Source organism: Phaethon lepturus, unplaced genomic scaffold, assembly GCF_000687285.1.
Source record: "Phaethon lepturus isolate BGI_N335 unplaced genomic scaffold, ASM68728v1 scaffold27439, whole genome shotgun sequence".
NCBI lineage: Eukaryota > Metazoa > Chordata > Aves > Phaethontiformes > Phaethontidae > Phaethon > Phaethon lepturus.
The window spans coordinates 291-19,414 of NW_010565993.1; the positions used below are offsets into that span (position 1 = coordinate 291).

At 42.5% G+C, this 19,124-nt stretch overlaps 1 protein-coding gene across 1 annotated transcript in view; it reads left to right on the top strand.

Moving 5' to 3' along the window:
- Nucleotides 1-8,866: 8,866 nt before the first annotated feature.
- LOC104627224 (solute carrier family 22 member 5-like) overlaps nucleotides 8,867-19,124 on the top strand; it is a gene marked incomplete at its 5' end in the record, with an annotated part of 16,604 nt that continues 6,346 nt past the window's right edge. Inside the window, 5 exons of the mRNA XM_010295354.1 lie at nucleotides 8,867-8,970; nucleotides 11,617-11,771; nucleotides 13,079-13,250; nucleotides 14,217-14,343; nucleotides 18,962-19,062. Of these exons, the coding sequence (XP_010293656.1) occupies nucleotides 8,867-8,970; nucleotides 11,617-11,771; nucleotides 13,079-13,250; nucleotides 14,217-14,343; nucleotides 18,962-19,062 (659 nt within the window). The remainder of the gene's footprint in view (nucleotides 8,971-11,616; nucleotides 11,772-13,078; nucleotides 13,251-14,216; nucleotides 14,344-18,961; nucleotides 19,063-19,124) is intronic.

A 19,124-nucleotide genomic window follows, 5' to 3' on the forward strand; every position in this document is an offset into this window, starting at 1 on the left:
AAAAAAAAAAAAAAGGCGGTTGAAGTCACCCAGCGTTGTGCAAGGCACCGCGGTCGGCGAGCCCTGGGCTGATGCTGTGTCCAAAAGGACCCTGAACTTTGCTGTGTGCCCGCAGTGCCTCTGCTTCGGTCGTGCCCGCTGCCTCGCTCACCTGCCGGGACGGGTCCGGCTCTCGGCGGCTCGGATACACCCCTGGGGCCACGTCTGTGGCCAGGGCAGCCGAGCGAAGTTGAAGCTGTGCTGATTGTCCCTCTCGTTGCAAGGGGAAGCTGTGCAGACCCACAGGTGCTGGCTGACTTAAGATACAAGGAAGCAGATTTTTGAGGAGTACTTGGATTTCAGAATGTGTGTAAGCTTTTTCGGAAGGCTTACAAACCATTTGTACAGTCCCACTGCCTGTTTGTGGACAAGTTTTACAGAGCTGGAATATACTTGCTTTTATTCTTTGCTTTGCAAAATGAGTTGTGATGGGTGTTCAGATGGTGATGGATGTGAGTACACAATGGCCATAAGCTGATCTGAGCACAGAAATCTTCCTCGGGAGGAGGAGGGCTGGGGTGAGGAAGGGCGCATGGGGAGAGCAGCCATGGCAGCACAGGAAGGCATGGGAATGGTGACACTGGAGTTGTCAGAAACATCCCCTGAACATGCACAGCAGCAGGACCTTCACCGATTCTGACAAGTGGCACAAGGCATTGCCTTACCTGTTTCTAAAGAACTGCTCTCTTCCTCAAGAGGAAGGCTGTTCTGAATTTCTAGACCCCGGCTGTTGCTGAAAAGCGCTGTTGTGAAAGGCTGAGGTGCTCTTAGGGCAGCCTAAGGCAACTGGCATCTTCTCAGGGCGGTCCCATTCACGGGTGAACGTGCGGGTTTTGTTCCGAGTGCCTTACTGTAGTGGCAGACCTGGCTTAGACATGGTGTCAGCCAGTACTTTGTCTCTGGAGCTTCTTTGCTGAGCTTTGTCTCTGTGCAAATTAAAAAGTCTTGAGCTACCAGAGTATCGTCGAGGGGTCTTATAATCTATAAGAAACAGGAGCTGCTAACGTTTTGCTGAGGCTCGCCAGCAGCTCTGGCCCTTTCTCTGTATGGTTTGGCAGATGTTTTGTGTCTGTGGGAGGTAATTTTTGTCTGCCCAGACATCATGCACTGAGGCGGTATTTTTTTTTCCTTTAATATTAATGCTTCTGAGGTAGTTTTGCAAGAGCTGTGGCCTTTCGCATATTTGTAGGCTTTCAGTGTTAAACTTGTTTAATTTCTTGGCTTGGTGCTGCTGCTTTTATGATTCACTAATCTTGTGTTTGGTTGCATATCTCTAACTTGTTGAATAATCATGAGGACCTTTGTCCCAGATTTCTGTAGCTGACACTGGGAGGGGGAAGGGGGAATTTTTTTTTAAGAAGGCTTTTTGCTGAATCTCTCATGACTCTCTGGAGAAAGTCCTCACTTACGGTTCTGCTTTTCAGGGGAGACTTAAAACATTCAGTTCCCTCTCATTTGAAGAGACAGTTCCTTTTCTCACACAGACTAACAACAGAAGGTTTTTATTAGCCAGTCCGCAGTATTTAACCAGCTCCTGTGTAACAAAATCGCTTTCTGTTTTTTACTTCTTTAAATGCTGTATCTCAGGGGATGAGAAAAGCTTTACTTTGGCTCAAGAAGCCATCTGTGTCATTCCTCCGTAAGTCCCATAAAAAAAAGAGTGTAGGAGTAATAAAAGTTTGTGTGTGGTAGTAAAAGGAATAAAACCAGGGATAGTTAAGGGAGAATGCTACCTCCTCCTGCCAGTCATATCTGTGAAAGGCTAGTATCTGTTATGGGGCTATACTGAATAACTGGGAATAGAATTGAGCAGTGGTGTTACTAAGAGCATGAGTGGACTAGAAATATGATATAATGAGAAGAGGTTAGATGATACAGCAGTCAAAACATTTTAGTCCATATGGGAGTCATTCTTACATACTGAAACATAAATAGACACTGAATTTTGTATACACATACTCATCCTCACCTTCTAAAAAGGTGTTCCACTGTTCCTCGATTTGAAGTCAGTTCAGTGCAGGTGGTGTACTCCAGAGAGTATGTTTTGTGCCTGTTGCGCTTTCAACAAGCGTCAGGGCCTGTTTGGTTTTCGGAGAGGAAGGATGTGCGTGGTGGGAATTGCCAAGTGTCCTGGGGCTCAGCGCAGGGCTGCCGCGCTGCCCTGTACGGGCATGCAGGGAGAGAAAGTTCTGGGCAAATATTAGTGCCCTCAGGTTTACATTCCCTTTCCACCAGGGATTCAAGTGCCCTGCTGTGCTGTCACGCCCATGTCCGTGAAGATCAGGGGGTTATGCCAGACCTTCAGGGAACCAGTGGTGGCATCTGGAATGACACAAATGGGCACTGTGGTACAGCTGTCGAACTAGAGGTTTTGATGTTCCCTCTTTGTTGGAAGACAGAGAGAACTGTATTGTTTTGCTTTTATCAAAATAAAAACACAGGCTCATGCTAGACCTTGCAATTTCCACAGGCTTTTCTAAGTGTGGAGCCAGCAGCTGAAGTGGAAATCAAGCCCCTGTCATCCAGGTTCAGCTCTGAACCCCTTCATTCATGTTAGTGCAGTGGCCTCATAGATGAGAAGTCACTTCCATGATTCTTCATCTTTTAAAATCGGTGCATCCTCTTTCTTGATGTAGGCTAAGATCTGCTTATTTTTCTGGCTGAAGTTCATATTGACTTCTCAGCTCCAGAAGCTGATACAGCTATGAAGAAAACTTATAGCTGATTTGCAGGTACAAAATCTTAGTATTACTAGCCTTGTCAGAAGAGGGGAAAAAAAGCCTAGTTCTCACTTAATAAGTGAATATGAATGGCTGACAGATGTACAAAAATACTTCTAAAATGCTGAGGTTTTCAAGGTGTGATTTAAGAAGCACATAATGCAGGAGTCTCTTCAGAATTGTACTTAAAGATGTTTCTGACCTAGCAACAAAAAATAGTGTTAGTATTATTAAAGAATGATAGGCCTGCTGTTGATACTGTTAAAATGGAAACAATGCTCATTTAGAGTTGCCGTGGACAATAGATACTGGTAAGGTGATGTTCCCATTATGCTGTCTTGTAGATGAAAACTCGGCTCGTATTCCTCAGCTTCTGATGTCAGTGCCTCGTTTCCTTTTTCTCAAGCCATCTCAAAAAAGGTTTGTGGGGGAGAGTTAAATTTCTGCACTGGAATTATAAAATGTTTGGCACTTTCCAACATCTTCTATGCGAGTTTTACCTCTGTAAAAGTTTAAAACAATGACAAGGGAGAAATTGAGCAGAACATACATTCTGTAGATGCAGACTTCTGTTTACATTTAGATAATAAGCTTTAACGTAACATCTATAGCTTCTAAGTACTTAGAATATACAAATTATTTTCAGAGGAAAGGGTGTGTAGTGACACTCATAGATCTCAACTAAGTAGAGAATATTTGTATGGTTATAAACAAGACCAGATTCTGAATTGAAGGTCGTAAGTATTCAGTTGTGAGACTGCGAGATTTTTTTTTTTTTAAGAACCTGCCTCTAGTTCTCTAGAGAGAAGCGATAGGAGAGAGTACAGGATATTGGATTAGCTTCAAAAATTCTTGCTAACCTGTTGGTTTTTAAAAGAAAAATATTAGCACATGGGACTATCCCACTTCATTTTTCAGTTATGTGTGTTATTCTTAGCAAGAGAAGAAAACAGTTTAAAAAAACAAACAAAAAAACCCCCCACCAAGATAAAGGAGTGGGAGGCCATGATATATTGTAGCTGTAAAAATTCCTTTTCCTGTAAGGCTCCTCATTATATAATAAACGTGTAACCAAGTAAGGCTCTCAAAGTTTTTAGTATTTGTTGTAGTTCATCTGTGTTTAGGGTTCTAGTAATGGCATTAGGGAAGTGCGAGTGCTCCTGCAGTGGAACAGTTCTCTATAATCTACGAAACATGCTTTTCCCCAAGTGAGGTCCTGAATTACATTGTTGATGGCCTTGCAACTTTCCAAACGTATTTGGTGGTGGTACATATTTATGACACTGTATTGCAAGAACTTTTGATATTGGAAGAGCTCCCCTATAATTAGACTTGCAATTTCCATGTTATGATGCATTAAAAATATTGGGCAAATTCTGTGCTTAAATAGGATGGGCATCTTGTTATTAGCAGCTAGAATTTTGTTATTTCCTGTTTTGTCACCTCTCACAAGATGGTATCATTGCAGTGGAAGTGAAGCGGGATGAGGGATCTGCATCGGTGTCTGGATGAGAGCCAGAGCCATTGCAGGATTTAGTGTTAGTAATTAAGGAAGTGCCAGCTCTCCTTTTGAGGCAAGTGGTATTCTGCAAGTGCAGTGGATGCAGAGCCTGTGCGCATGAAGTTACTCTTTACCCCTTAAGGTTTTGAAGTGCCTAGAGAACTCAGAGGAACCATGCTTTATTATTTGTGGTATGGCAGTATCTTCAGCTGGACTTGTGGCATCCTGTCTGCCTAAACTTGCTTTGCAATTTTAGTTTGATACTGTTATTTCATGCTTTGAATGTTGTTCCACAGTTTGCAGTTTAAAAAATTCCTGGAGCCTGAATTTCGTTGTGATTGCAGTTTGTGTGAAAATTTTAGGGTGGTTTTCTCTTTGGATAGAGGTGTTATATTAATGTTCAGATTAATATTGGAAAGGTGTAAAATAGAACACAGGAAATACTAGCTAGCAAAACTGACACACTTCTACGTGTGCTGCTTAGTGTAATTCTAGCTAAACCTCCAGTAAGACTTCTTGTGATAAAAAGCTGGACGCTAATAAAATGTGGCTGGGGAGGGTCTTGTGTTTGGGGGAGGGAGGAGATCCGAGGGAGCAGTTCAGCTTTTTTATTCTTCTCAGTTTTGTAACTGGGCTTGTCTTGGAGTAAGGGATTTGGAGGTGTGGTTCCAGGTAGCTGACTTGCCCTGTAAGAGATGAAGCAGGACTTGGCAAGTGCTCTCCTAAAGAGATGCTTGAGTGATGACTGTAAGTACCTAAGACTGTTTCATACTCTGGCCCCAAACCTGTGTGTGAGAAGTAACTGCTTCAGTCCCTCTCCCTTGTGGTGTGCCCCCACCTTCTCCCCCAAGCTGTCCACATTTTCTGGTGGTGTCCATAGCCTGTCCTCTTTTCCCTGTCCCCTCTTCCCAGCCATCCTCACCAGCAGCTGGTATCAGCCAGGAATCCGTTACGGAGGTGCGTGTCTTGCCATGCAACTTGCCTCTGATGCATAAGTGATTATTGCTATTAGGTGGGAGGGTGCTGATGAAGACCTCACCCCAACCTGATGAATTGTTCGGGAAGTTGCGACAGCCCAAAGTATCTACAAGCTGTCTGAGTAAGAAGATAAGTTTAAACCTCAACAGAAGGATGTCTTCTTCCAGAGTTGTAATAAAATTGAGAATGCTCTGTGCCATGCCTTGAGCATTGGGTACCAGTGTTTAGGAGCTCGATGCTTTGCAACATCAGCAAGCTGCTGTTTGAAACAAAGCTGAAATGTTTTTCTTCTGTTTGGAGCCTTGATACCTTGCTGAGGTTAACCTTATCTCATTCACTGGGGCAAAGGCCGTTACAGCTAGCAGGCTAACTCAAAGGCTACTAAGAAGTGAAAACAGCACATGATTTTAGAGCACTGGGTCACAGTATACTGTGTCCAAACAGCACTGCCAGCAGCACAATTCAGTCAGTAACTACTCCTGGGACACTCGCTCTTTGCGATGCTGGTCTTCTAACAGTGATGCTTCGGTGGCTACTACTTGGGCAACATACAGTTGAGGGAAGGGTTTGGTTGCAGAATGTTTCTGGAAGACTGATGCCATCATGGCTGACAGGCAATATAGTAGACCTTGTTGGTGAGTCATTAAAAAGTTGAAGACTTCAGCAGTCATTAAAACTTCAGTGAGTCATCAAAAAGTTGAAGACACCAGCAGACTGGGGCAAGGAGGTAACAGACCTTAAAATCCCTTTGTCCTGATTGTTGTGCATCTGTGGAGTCTGTACATAACTGGTATTGCACAACCAAGGTAGTTTTCCCTTGGAAGTTTGATACCAAAGTTCACTTTGGTGCCTGGTTTAAGTGATCTTCAGTATAACAGCTCCTACCATTGATTTTATAGAGTGGACAGAAAAACAAGCTGCTAATCATTGCCACATTTTAAGGACTGATACATTTCCACCTGCCAATGCAAGAAGGTTTTGGCAGAACAGTGCAAAGCATCTTAATACCATGTACTTTTCCAAGCAACGTCTCTACCTCAGTGGTCTGAAGGAAATGTTTGTTACTGGGCACAAGCGTGCCAGTGTCTGGAAAGCCAAGTGTTGTGCAACCTTGTGCCAAAGTACAGAGTGTAAGATAGATGAAAGGAGGCAGCTAACTCACAAAGCACCAGGTGGTCAGCTGGAAAATAACGATTGATTTAGTAATGATAGACTATAAATCACCAAGCTAGATGTTTGGCTAGTGAGATTTTAGTCCTGTTATTAGAGATGTCTGACTCCAGTAGCTGATACAGAGATAATTCTTTGTGAGTAGGCAAGTCTTTATTAATGCAGGATTTGTGCTGGGAATTATATTTATTTCCCTGCTAAGTGTCATCATATGAAGGCATATGATAATCACTGAAACTCTTGGCCTCTATAAATTTGATAGTGATCATTTGCTGCATACTTCCAAGGTGCCAGATACATTTTGCTGAAGCTTCTTGACCTCTGTGGTTGTCACAGAATGGCTCCAACTTTCTCTGATCTATAATGAAGTGCAGCTTTTGTTGAATGAATACCGATCTAATTATAAATGTTAATTACAGTTTTTGATCTAAATTGTATTTATAACTGTAGTAAGTTAAATCCCTTACATGAGTGATATAAATTTGTTAGCACATTAGAAAGCCACGATTCTGAAAGGAACTTTGGTGATGATGCACGATTGGTGTTGGTAGGAATTGTTGGAGTGTTGCATTGAGTGCTAGTGTCTGTGCTTCGGGTGGTGTGAGGCTGGAGGGGTTTGGGGAATAAGGCAACAATAGTGTTGAGGACTGATACAAGGGGGGTTCTTCAGACACAAACCTACAATCAGGTTTATCAAAGGAGAGGTTAAGAAATTACCTGAATACCGTGACAAATTGGGGAAAGGTGTGTTTTGTTTGCTCCCAAAACTAATAACGATGACATGAATTCATAAGATAGTCTAAGGGTTGGCAGCTAAAGTTGACAAACACTCATGAGAGTGTAGCGTGTATGAATAAGTGTCATTTATCACTAGAAAAACTTCCAGTTCTAATTCAAAACTGGATGCTCTTCCATGACACAAGTGGTGGTTCAACTGAGTTTTGCCAGGGGGATCTGGGAGTGGAAGGCAATTGCTGGTGGTGGTCATTCAGTGCATGGCTTTTAGTGATCCCCCAGCCTTAAAACATGCACTAGGGTGTAGTTGTAGCATGAGCTGTTAATAGACTGAGGGCTGAGAGATTCCTGGAGTCGAAGGCTTAATGCTAAGGAGACAGAGCTGGCAAACAAAGCAAAATGCTGGTGTTCCTGGGTGCGGGACCAGTGCGGAGGTGGATGGCGGAGCTGGGACACGCGGCCGCTGTGGGGGCAGATCGTACAGAGTGTTCCAGTACAGATTTTAAAAAACTGAGAGGAAAACACACCATACTTAATTATTTGTAATTGTGGAGCGAGGGGGATTAATTATTGGGATCAGGGTGCATATTTTCTTTTCACTCCAACATTTTTAACACAGATTAAAAACAAAAACCTTCCATCTCTAAAACATCAGAAGAGGCCCCGTGGGAGTTTCAATAACTAAGCTCAGGAGGGTTTTGGCCTCGCATCAGAAGCACTGGTTGCCTCCAAATTCCTCTCCTGTGGGGCTGCAGCACCTCCTGCCCTCTGCCAGCAAGCTGCTGGGTGAGCGTGGGGAGAGCTCTGGGAACTCCTCCAGTCGCAGCATGGCCATGAGGTAGGGCAGGAGGCATCCCTGCTGGGTTTTGTCCTTCTAATATTTACACACTTTTTTCCCCCCTAGATAACCAAAATAAAATTAAGACTCTTTCAATAATAGCTGTTGGTATAGATACAAAAATAACACGAGTGTTATTTCAAAAACATCAGACCGAAGTGGGTAAGACATTGGAAACTATTGCAGTCTTAATAATAATTATCTTGTTTCCTTCTTCTCTTTTGTCTTCATTTTGGAAATCTTGGTTTGCTTGGTGTATATTTCAATTTGTATTCAAAAGATTATAATTTACGTTAGTTAGATTCCTAGTGAGGAGTGAACAGTCTCCAGTCTCTCTCAAAACCATGTTAAAATGTAATAAAGGAACAGGCATTTTTTTCTATAGTTCAATTTCTCTTAAATTAGAAATGTGAATTTTTCATGGCAAACTTTGCCACATGCCGAGAAATGAAGTTTGGGATCTGTCTCACTCCTTCCAAAACCAGCAGAACTGCAGGAGTTTAAGAGGCTGCAGAGCCTTTGAATGGGACCTGAACCAAGCTCATTCTGGAATTACTAGTTACCGTCTCTCATACGTGTGTAGGGGAAATAGCACAGCTGTCCCCTGGGTGAAGAAAGCCACATGGGTCACACCTGAAGGTAGTGTTGGGGCCTCAGCGGGATGGCTGCCGCGGTGGCTTGGCGGGGTGGCCTCTGCCCGCTGCTGCCCAGCATCCCTTCCCGTTATTTTCATGGAGCTGCATCTGTGCAGTAGGTTAGTTACTCATTTCTCTTGTGGAGGTTTTCTGTCCAAAGGGTCTGTCTTCATCTGGGTTCAGCCAAGATGTTTAGCAGGGAGGGGAAATCCTGTTTATTAAAAGACTTTAATGTTATCTCTCCCTGCAGTGGAATCTCGTATGTGACAACGACTGGAAGGGACCCCTGAGTACCTCCCTGTTCTTTGTGGGCGTCCTGCTCGGATCTTTCGTATCGGGACAGCTCTCAGACAAGTAAAGTATATACACCAGAGCTGCTGGCTCTTTGTTTGGTGCTGTTCTGTAAGCAATTCTTGTATGTGAAGCTTCCTGTAAATGTCTTTCTGCAACATGTCTTTGTTCTATGACCTGAATGTACACAGAGTGTGTAGAATAAATGTCCTGAACTAGACCAGAATGTTACGAAGATTGTTAGTGGGTGTTATCTTTATCTGTTTGGGTTTTTTCAGTGAAATCGCTTCTGGAGCAAACTTTTTATGCCAAAAAAACAGGTGTAGGAGATAAGTTTCATCTGGAAAAATCAGATCAATTACATTCTCTTCTAATTGCTTTGGACTATGTTCAGAGAGGTCTCGGAGGCTTGTTTTCCTTTTTTTTGAGGTCAAATTTAAAATTCTGTTTTTATAAACACCCATAGTTTCTGAGCCTCGTCATCAAATGAAGCATCTAAACCCAATGATCTGCATTTATGGAAGCTGCAAAGCATGAATGCTGTTCAATTGTACTCCAGAGAAGCAAGGCTTTCTTGTTTATCAGTACAAACATTAAAAAAAAAAAAAAGGAAGACACCATTCTTTTTTGTCATGTTGACAGTTTGTTGGTTTTGGGTTTTTTTGTTTTTTTTTTTTAAAGCTCAGTCTTTCTGATTCTCTCCCTGGGATTTGTTGTGCAACGCATTGTGTGCTGTCTTCCTGATTCCCAGAGAACAATAAGTGGGCCTCTAATTTGCTGAGTTTCTATTTCTTTAAAACATAATCCCTATGCCACAAATCTTGTAGCATCATTCAGGGCCTTTGTGTGGTTTCCTGCTTATCAGGTTGGGCCAATCTTGAGCTTGGAGGTAGTCATCCTTGAAAATCAAACAGCTCTCCTGGACTTCTCTCCAGAGCCATACATCGTGGGTTTTCTCCAAGCAGGTCCCTGATCAGGCTGGTGTTTGCTCTCCCTGTGATCCTGCTGTCTGCCTGGCTGCTCCCCTCACGATCCTGCGTTTCACCATCACACAGCCAGCAGCCATGGCTGCTGCCGACCTTTACATCCCCAAAGAGTTCTCCCTTGTTCACAAGCGTGAGATCCAGCAGTGCCTCCGTGTCCTCAGTCATCTGCGTTAGGAAGTTGTCGTTGGTGCACTCCAGAAACCTCCTGGGTCTTGTCCTTCCAGCAGCTATTGGGATGGTTGAAGTCCCCCGTGATGGCCGGTGCCTTTGGACACGAGGCTTCCCGTGGTTGTCTGAAGAAGGCCTCATTTACTTCTTCCTGATCAGGTGGTCTGCAGCGATCACCCACAGTGGTGCCAGCATTGGTCTGCCTGCTTATCCTGACCCATCTCACAGCTGGCTTGTTGTCTGTCCCCAGGCAGAGCTCCATGCCTTCCAGTGGCTCTCCCGCGTGGGGGGTGATTTCCCCTTTTTGCCATGGGGAGTCTCCCACCACTTCATCCTGGTGCTGCTGCATCGGGTGCTTCATTCAAAATAGCTCCCAGCCCCTTGTCTGCTACAAGGATGCTGAGTGTCTTCCATGGTGACTAACTGGCCGGTGAAGCAGGGGCTGTTCTCCTGGTGCCAGAAGCCATGAGCTTACCACCTTCACCATCACGGAACTCTCTCCTGCAGCTCCTCCACGTGGTGACTCAGATCCTCACGAGGTGCTGTTGAGGAGGCCGTCAGCACAGCTCATCCAGTTACTGTTGTAACCACTGAATTGCAGCTAGCTCGTGGTCAAGAGACCGAGTGCATCCAGCAGCCCCAAGTAGACCGCTCCAGCGAGACTGTACCCTGTGTTTTGCTGCTGCTGTCTGTCGTTCTGGTACAAAGAGTCCTGCAGTGAGCCTGAGCCCTGCGCCCGGCCAGGCATGACGTTGAGATTGCCAAGATATTTTGCATGTTCAAGTAACAGTCCGTTCTTAACGCGTTGTGATCTACCTGAGACTTGTGGCACCCAACTGTAGACCTCCTGGTCAAGTCTAACTTTGGAGTGGGGTTCTGCGAACCTGCACTCAGCAGATGTCCCGTCACAGGCTGCAAAGTCCGCTTGCAGTGTGGAGCTTCCCAGGCCAGGACATTGGCACTGACTCTTATAACAGCTTGATGGGTTGGGTTTAGTTTAATTTATTTTCTGTTTTTTTAATACTTCATCAAAAGAATTGCTAGAATCCCTTAAACTGTTTCCTTTTTTTACGGAGTGGAATGACGATTGCAGCGTGGGATCCCTTACTGATAACAGCGTCTTAAAAACCTGAGTTTTGCCTCTCTTTTAGAAGCTTTCCTTATTCTTCTAACATGCTGATCTGTGTCATGAACAGTGTGCTGCTTAGAGAAGAAGGCGCATTAATACTCTTGCATTTTTAAAAATTTGCTCCCAATGATTTGTCTCCCTGTTCATCCCATCAGTAAGAAAGGAATAGTATTCCAGCACGTACTTAAAGGCAACTTAATGAGCAGCCCTTGGACTATTATTTTCTCTTGGCCAGTGGATTTTTTTTTTTTTAAATGTATTTAGAATATTTGTGCCTGTGTGATGTTGCCTGACCCTCTTCTTTTTGCAGATGTTTTATATCTCCCTAAGTATGCATAACGAGTAATCTTATTTTTCAGTTTCTGAATATTTCATTCATGCTGTTGTATAATCATCTCTTCTTTTTCTTTAATCTGCCCATGGAAGGTTTGGCAGGAAGAACGTGCTGTTTGCAACTCTGGCAATGCAGACTGGCTTCAGCTTCGTACAGGTCTTCTCTACCAGCTGGGAGATGTTTTCGATGTTCTTTGTGCTGGTCGGCATGGGGCAGATATCTAACTACGTGGCAGCATTTGTTCTCGGTATGCAAGTCCTGCTGGGCACAGCATGCGTTCTTAGTCGTGTGCTTTTCCTGCTCCTTTTCAGTACTGGCTTAGGGTTGATTTGTTTTGCCAAGCAACACTATTAAGAGTGTTAAGAGTGTGTCCCTACCACACACGGATAACTCATGCTCTCCTTGGAAGTTTCCAGTTGATAGAAGTGCAATCTGAATTAAATCTGTGGCTTACCATCCTACAAAGGCAAAAAACTCAGAAATTGTTTATTTGAAACAAAATCTGTCTTCCTGTTGGAAAGATGAGATGTGCAAGACGTGATTTTTCAGGCATTTGTGTTGTCCATTTTGGGGCCTAAATGTCTGTTTGATGTAAAAACTTGTAAAAGGAAAAAAAATCAAGTAAGTGTTACAAATTCTCCTTAAAACAACCTATAGTAAAAAATTAAATGACATTAATGATTCCTTTTTGGTATATTTTCAATTTAACTAAGATCATATTTGCTCAGATGGGAATGTGAATTACCTGATGAAACTGAGATTATTTTTTTTAATTAGTTTCTTTTTTAAAGTAATATTATTTACAGCAGCCTCACTGTCCAAAGTACCAAATGTTGGCAAGAAATTCCTTTTGGGCCACAGAAGAACAGTGCAGCTGTGAAAGCAGTGTTTAGCTAACCTCACTGCAGACATCCTGCTGCAACTTCTGTAATTTTCTTCTATTTCTGTGGAAATGAGGAAGATTATCTCTCTTACAAGGTCTCTTGATTTTTCAGGTCCCAAAGCGTTTCAAAGGGCAGCATTGGCCCCTGTTAGTGCATTAATTCCGCTATCAGTAGCCTGGCCTTTGTTAGTGACCCTCCATGTGTGTACGCCAACAGACTGCAAGATTTTTGGCTAATAGTCCTTTAGAAGGTGATGCAGGAACCTAATTTAGGCATCTCTGAATTGTCCTTTAAAGAAGCTGGTCTGCCGTGATCTGGGGAGGACCCTATAGAGATCAAGCTGAGGTTAAGTCTTGTGAATGTTTTGTAGTACGTCAGGTAGTTTTAGCTCCTCAAATAAAAAGTGATATTCTAAGAACATAGAATGATGGAAGTTTTAGCTACTTCAAGCTACAGAAATACTGTATGGCCCAGTTCTCATATTACTTGGGTGGATGCAGGATCACTGCATGAAGCAGATCTGTGGTGCCTCTAAAATCAGACGGCTGAGCACGCTGTGGTATGTAACTCTCCAGTGCAGTGTGCTTCAAAGCCAATTGTTAGAGGTATTTTTGGTTATTTGGTTACTATTAAGTTGAAATACTAATCTTCACTCTGTTGTTCTGAACAGGCACAGAAATTCTTGGCAAATCAATCCGTGTGCTGTTCTGCACACTAGGCGTTTGCATATTTTATGCATTTGGCTACATGTTGCTGCCACTGTTTGCTTACTTCATCAGAGACTGGCGGATGCTGCTGCTGGCGCTTACTTTACCTGGGCTGCTCTGCATCCCACTGTGGTGGTGAGTATAACTAATTTAAAAGACTTTAGTCTTTAGAAGGTCCTGTCTGCAGATTTTTAAGATCCAGACTCTGAGCCAACCAGCCTGTACCAGTGAAATTCAGGAATGGGCAGGTGAAGAATGGATGTTGTGTCCTTTACTCTTCCCAGTTGTTTAGCTGCAAGTCCATAGCTTTGTGGGTGATCGGAGTCGTGCCTGAAAAGCCAATTCTTCATTTTCTGTAGGCTTCTCTAAAATTAAGTGATGGCACATTAAAAAAAAAAAAAAAGTCAGTAAAACTCATCCTTCTTTACCAACTGGAATTCGTGAGCTTATAAGAGTAGGCCTGAAATAAGGGCAGAATGAGAAACCCGTTGTCATGGGAAGGTGGGCAACACTAGAGTGACATAGATACAACAAGCTACAAAACGGTACTTGCACATCTGTGTGACTTCCGTGTTTTCTTCCATAGTTAATGAAATACTTTTAGATGGCATGTAAAGTTTAAATAGTCCACATGGTGGTGGTGTTTCTTCACTTTGTGATTCCATCCAGTTTCTTACAAAGTTCAATGACTCAGGTGAAGTCTACTTTCTGACTTGCCTTTATATGCAGTATTTAGTTACTATTTTTATATGTGCTATTCTCTAAGGCTCTGCCTCTTCATGTACAGCATGCTGCTTGTGTATTCCCTTTTCTGAATTTCTTTAATTAAACTGTTCTCCCATTCTTTGAAGGTTTTGATTGCTCTTTTCTCTGAGTCATTGCTTATTTATTTAGTACTTCTAAAATCCACAAATGCATTTTAGTCTGTTCTTGTTCAGTATGCTAGTCTGCTCTTGTAAATCTGATTTCTATTGTCATTGCTGTAATTTCTGCAAGATGTGGCAAGTTTTGATGTCTTCATGCGTGAAACAATGTGTATTGGCACCTGCAGCAGCACTTCCTGTGGAAATGCAGGCTTGTTACTCTGAACCTTTTCTGCAGGGTCATTCCAGAATCTCCACGGTGGCTGATCTCCCAGGGAAGATTTCAAGAGGCAGAAGACATCATCCGAAAGGCTGCAAAAACTAATGGCATTACAGCTCCAGATGTAATACTTGACCCTAGTGAGGTAAGATTCATTTAGCAGTCCAGTTGTTTGCTGGACCTATTAATGACCGTGTAAAGTGATTAATTTCCAGACAAATGAATTGAGTTATGCCTGCAGTGTGTTACATACTTCTCAGATGGGTAAAAGGTGATCCTTCTCCTGAAAAGCAGAATACCCTTTCCCTGCTTCATTAAGATTTGCAAAGCCCTTGCTGTCCCATTCCTACGGGAATGCCAGCACGCATTCGAATGCAAACATCTTTTTGATTCCATTTACAGCCACCTTTTTCCTTTTAAACCCTAGTTTTTGGGGGAAGGTAATGAATTTGAGGTACCTATTGCTTTGTGATCTAAATACTTGTGCAGAACAGGTTTCATGCTTGTGCACTTTAATATGTTTCTATAAAAGTCATAACACATGACTAGTCCTGGCCGGTGGCAGTGGAAGGAGTGTCATTCTAGTTCAGTTCCATATTCAACTCCAGTTGCTACTCCATGTTAGGGAGAGCAAAACTTGAGCTCCTCTCGGGTGGAATAGCTAGCAGTATCTTCCCCATCCGTTTCTTCCAACATACTGTTGTTTCCTCTAGGTATCCCCCCTTGTCTGAGCTGTTGGTGACCTTAAGGTGTGGAAGCAGTTCCACACTCATTCAGACATGACCTCCAAAAGTCAGACAGACAAACTGTTTGCATAATCCAGGAGAATGGGCGCTGCTCTAGGCAGATCTGTGGAGTCTGTCTGGGCATTTGCCTGGTTGTGTTCCGGTTGACAATTGACATTGTCTTGTCATTTATGTGAAAATCCCTTGTATGATCACTTGCTTTACAAGGCCTCTGTATCAGGCTAAGGAAAATGGTTAGCCATTAAACTGTAGTGTGTTTGCTATTGAGATTGAAACAGCTTCACTTAGCTTGAAGTTAGCTGAGGTGCAAAGCAAGCTGTTTGTCCAGGCTTATTGGTAGATAGTGGGACAGACATCGTGGTCTTCCTGGAACAGAGTGAGAATGCCAGGAAAACCCAGACCTTCTTATGATAGCTTTTTCCCTGGATTTTCATTAGAACATGCTTTTTTTCCTTCCCCCCCCCGCCCCCTTCCTTCTCATGCTTTAGGCATGAAAACTTGCCCATTGCCAGCACTGCAGCAGGAGAACAGAAAATAAGCTCTGGCTTCAACATCTGCTTAAGGTCACTGTCCCTGGAACCCTCTAGATCCTGTTCTTAGAAAGAAATATTGATCTGTTTGCTATCCCTGGATGGGGCTGGATGACAAAGCAGCAGAAGGCAGGGGCAAGAGTAGGGGTGTTGCCCCAGGGAACACTGGATAAGGAGAAATGCTCATTTCTGCAGCAGGGTGGGCTGGCGTACGCGGGGCTTATTTACAGATAGATCGTTGCATGTCAGCTTTCAGAAAGACAGACTAACATTCTGACACTCAAAGGAAAATGAGCTCAATTTGCAGGCGCTGTTTAAATGCAGAACTTCTGTCCATCTGTTTTCTTTTTAAAGTTAAAGTAATGCTGTGACCAAAAAATCTGCAAAACTTTTCTTCATCAGTGGTCTGTTTATGCTGTTCTTCTGTCTGCTTTCTGAAGAGCTGTAAAGCAAAGGCTCGCAGCCTCTCTTGAGTTTTTAGGAAGCATGTTTACACTGCAGAGAGGTTCTCAGAAATCCAGCTGGCCCTGAGCCCTCATGCAGTTGGAACATGACTTCTGGATGGAGGAGCAACCGAAGCTCATGCTTGGAGCATTTCTCGAGCCCGTGCAGCCAGAGAGCAGCACCTGCAAAAATCCAGAGATTTCAAAACCAGTTAGGCTCCAGTAGGTGACTAGTTGCAAACAAGCTGCAGAGCACAAATAGGGCCTGGTTGGCTGAATTACCCCATATGAGGGGGATTAAAATTAAACCTATCATCCAAACATTTCTAATCACCCTTTTGCCCTCCCTGCCCTTCTCATAGCTTCTTGTTCTACCCTGTCCTGTTAAGGATTATATTGTCTGCTTATCCAGCCCCTAAAAGGCAGAGTCCTTTTTTCTCATCAACTGTGACTCTCTGAATTTTACTGTTCCTGGTTTTGTTTTGTGGTTTGTTTTCTTTCTCCTTTTTTTGTTTCCTGTTTGCTGGTTTCTTGGCAACAAATAGTGGCAAAACTGGAGAGTACTTAGGAAAGATCATGTGATTTATGAGAAAGGTCTGGGAGCTGTAAAGCTGCCTGCAGTTGGTGTGGCGAGAGGCTTGGCTTCAGGCAGAGTGAAAGCTGTCAAATGTAAAGAACTGTTTGCCTTTTGTAGAAAATGGAGATTTATGAAAGCAAATTCACTGAAGTTTGGCGTGCACGAGCATCAAACCGCTATTTTATCCTCCAGGTCTTCAGACCAAAATATCACTTAGAAAGAATTTTCACCTGACTGCAGGGGTTATGAGAAAGGGCTGGGAGCTGTAAAGCTGCCTGCAGAGGCTTGGCTTCAGGCAGAGTGAAAGCTGTCAAATGTAAAGAACTGTTTGCCTTTTGTAGAAAATGGAGATTTATGAAAGCAAATTCACTGAAGTTTGGCATGCACGAGCATCAAACCGCTATTTTATCCTCCAGGTCTTCAGACCAAAATATCACTTAGAAAGAATTTTCACCTGACTGCAGGGGTTACATAAACTTTACGTTCCCATTAGCTCAGATGCAGTTTACAAGACATTGAGGAGATAGCTCTTGTCCCTCAACTCACAACATACATTAAGGGCCCCAAATTGGTGTCCAGCAACAAGCTGGCGAAAAGAAACATCACTAACTGAATAGGGAAGAGAGGTTGATGAGGAATTAAGTTAAACTAATGGTTGCTTTTGTCTCTCTGTTGCTGTGTTGTGTCCTGCAATACATCCAGCTACTTCTGCCAGAACAGCCTGATGTTTTGGGGAAAAAAGTATTCTAAGTTGAATTAACACACAGTAGAGGATGGTATATTAGGCCAGGCAGAAAGAATTCAGAACAGTTTAAAGTAGTGAGTAATTGCACTATTTTGAAGCTACAATCATAGTTTACTTTTATTGATAACCATGTGCACATACCATGAAGGAGTACACAGTGCCAACAAAAGGCTTTCAGTCTTTAAACATATTAAAATGTAATTTGACTTTCTCGGGTCACGCTGACTTACAAAGATTACTTCCTCCCTTGATTTTTTAACAGTTTGTTGTGCTTGCATGCAATAGAGGTCTGTCAGGCAAAAGCAATTCTAGTTGTGGAAAGACAAGTCTTCATTTAAATATTGTGAGGTGTCTTGGCAGCTTACAATTCAGAAAGTGTCAAAATTAAACATATTTCAGTATTGCCTTTTTTCATTTGATAATTTTGAGCTACTAAGGTGCGTGCTTCATTTCTTTCCTGTTAGTTTTCTAACTGTTAATAGAGTCACAGATTCAGATAGATATAAAATGTCCTAACAGAAAAAAGAATCTGTGTGGAAGATTGTAAGATCAAAATCTTTTTTAATGTAAGACTGTTAAAAATACCATTAAATTGATGAGTAGGTAGCTTGTGATAAATCCTGAAAACATACTATTTTTTGCAATAACAAAAATAGGACATGTCTAGAAGACTGGTTCCTCAGCTATATTGTGGTGTTTTATCAGAGTTGATAGTTTTAATCGATGGAACTTGTCCTCTTATATGACCTTTTGCATATTTTGAAAAAATCTCTCCCTTGTTACTCCTTGTTAGGGGTCTAAATTAAAGTCCTAAATAAAAAAAACCCAAACTTAATTTTTTTCCTTTTTCACAATTTTACCGAGCATAAAACTTGTTTGCATGCTTCATGGATTGTCTTTGCATTGTTTACATGGAAGTGCTTTTATTTTGAGGAGCTGGAAAGCTTTATGGGAAAAGGAGAAGTGTGTTGTCTTTTTGCTTGTATTCTTAGACAAAGATCTCAAAAACAGGCTAGATAATGATGGGGACTCTTCAGCTCATTAGCCAGTTTGTCTCAGTTTAAATACATTAATGTTAGGTCCAGCATGAGGAGTCATTTACTAAATCTGTCCTGCTGCAGTTTAATCTTTCTATTTCTTGCCTTGTCTGCAGTGGACATAAAGGACAGCTTATCTCTTTCTTTTTTTTTTTTTTGGCTAGTCTTTGAAGACCATTCTTGGTCTTTTAAGACACTCTCAGTCTTCTGGCCCTTTAGGCCAAATAAATGTTCTAGTTCTACAGATCACGTTTTTCCAATGTCTCATCGCACTTGTTGCTCTCTTTTGTCTGGCTGCATTTGATTTGCATGATCTTCAAGGTGCAGTGCTCAAAACGTAAGAACCCTGCCAGTAGTGATATACAAATCATGAATTAATGCTGTTACTCTAATTCGTGTATACAAGGAACAATAAGCAGTTGCTGTGTGAAGCCTGAGGCAGAGAAAATGATTACTAATTTCAGCCTAAATTTTAAGTGACTTTAAATTAGGGAGGAGCAACTATTTTCACAGGTAGTTGGCTCCTATGGCTTATACGTGTTTGGTTAAAAGTAAGGTACCTGTTTCAGCTCTGCAGCATATCAAAATACTGATGTATGAGTTGGGGGGAACTTATTTTCACAATAATTCTGCTTTCAGGAAGTTAATGTTCCCATGGGTTTTTTTGTTTGTTTGTTTTTTCCAGCTGCAAGATTTCAATTCCCAGAAGCAACAGACATACACCATTTTGGATCTAATGAAAACTCGAAATATCCTAACTATCACAATTATGTCAGTGATTCTTTGGTAAGCAAGTGTGGTTCAGGGGTACGTAAGCACAAAAGCAGCAAAACAGTTAAAAACCGCTC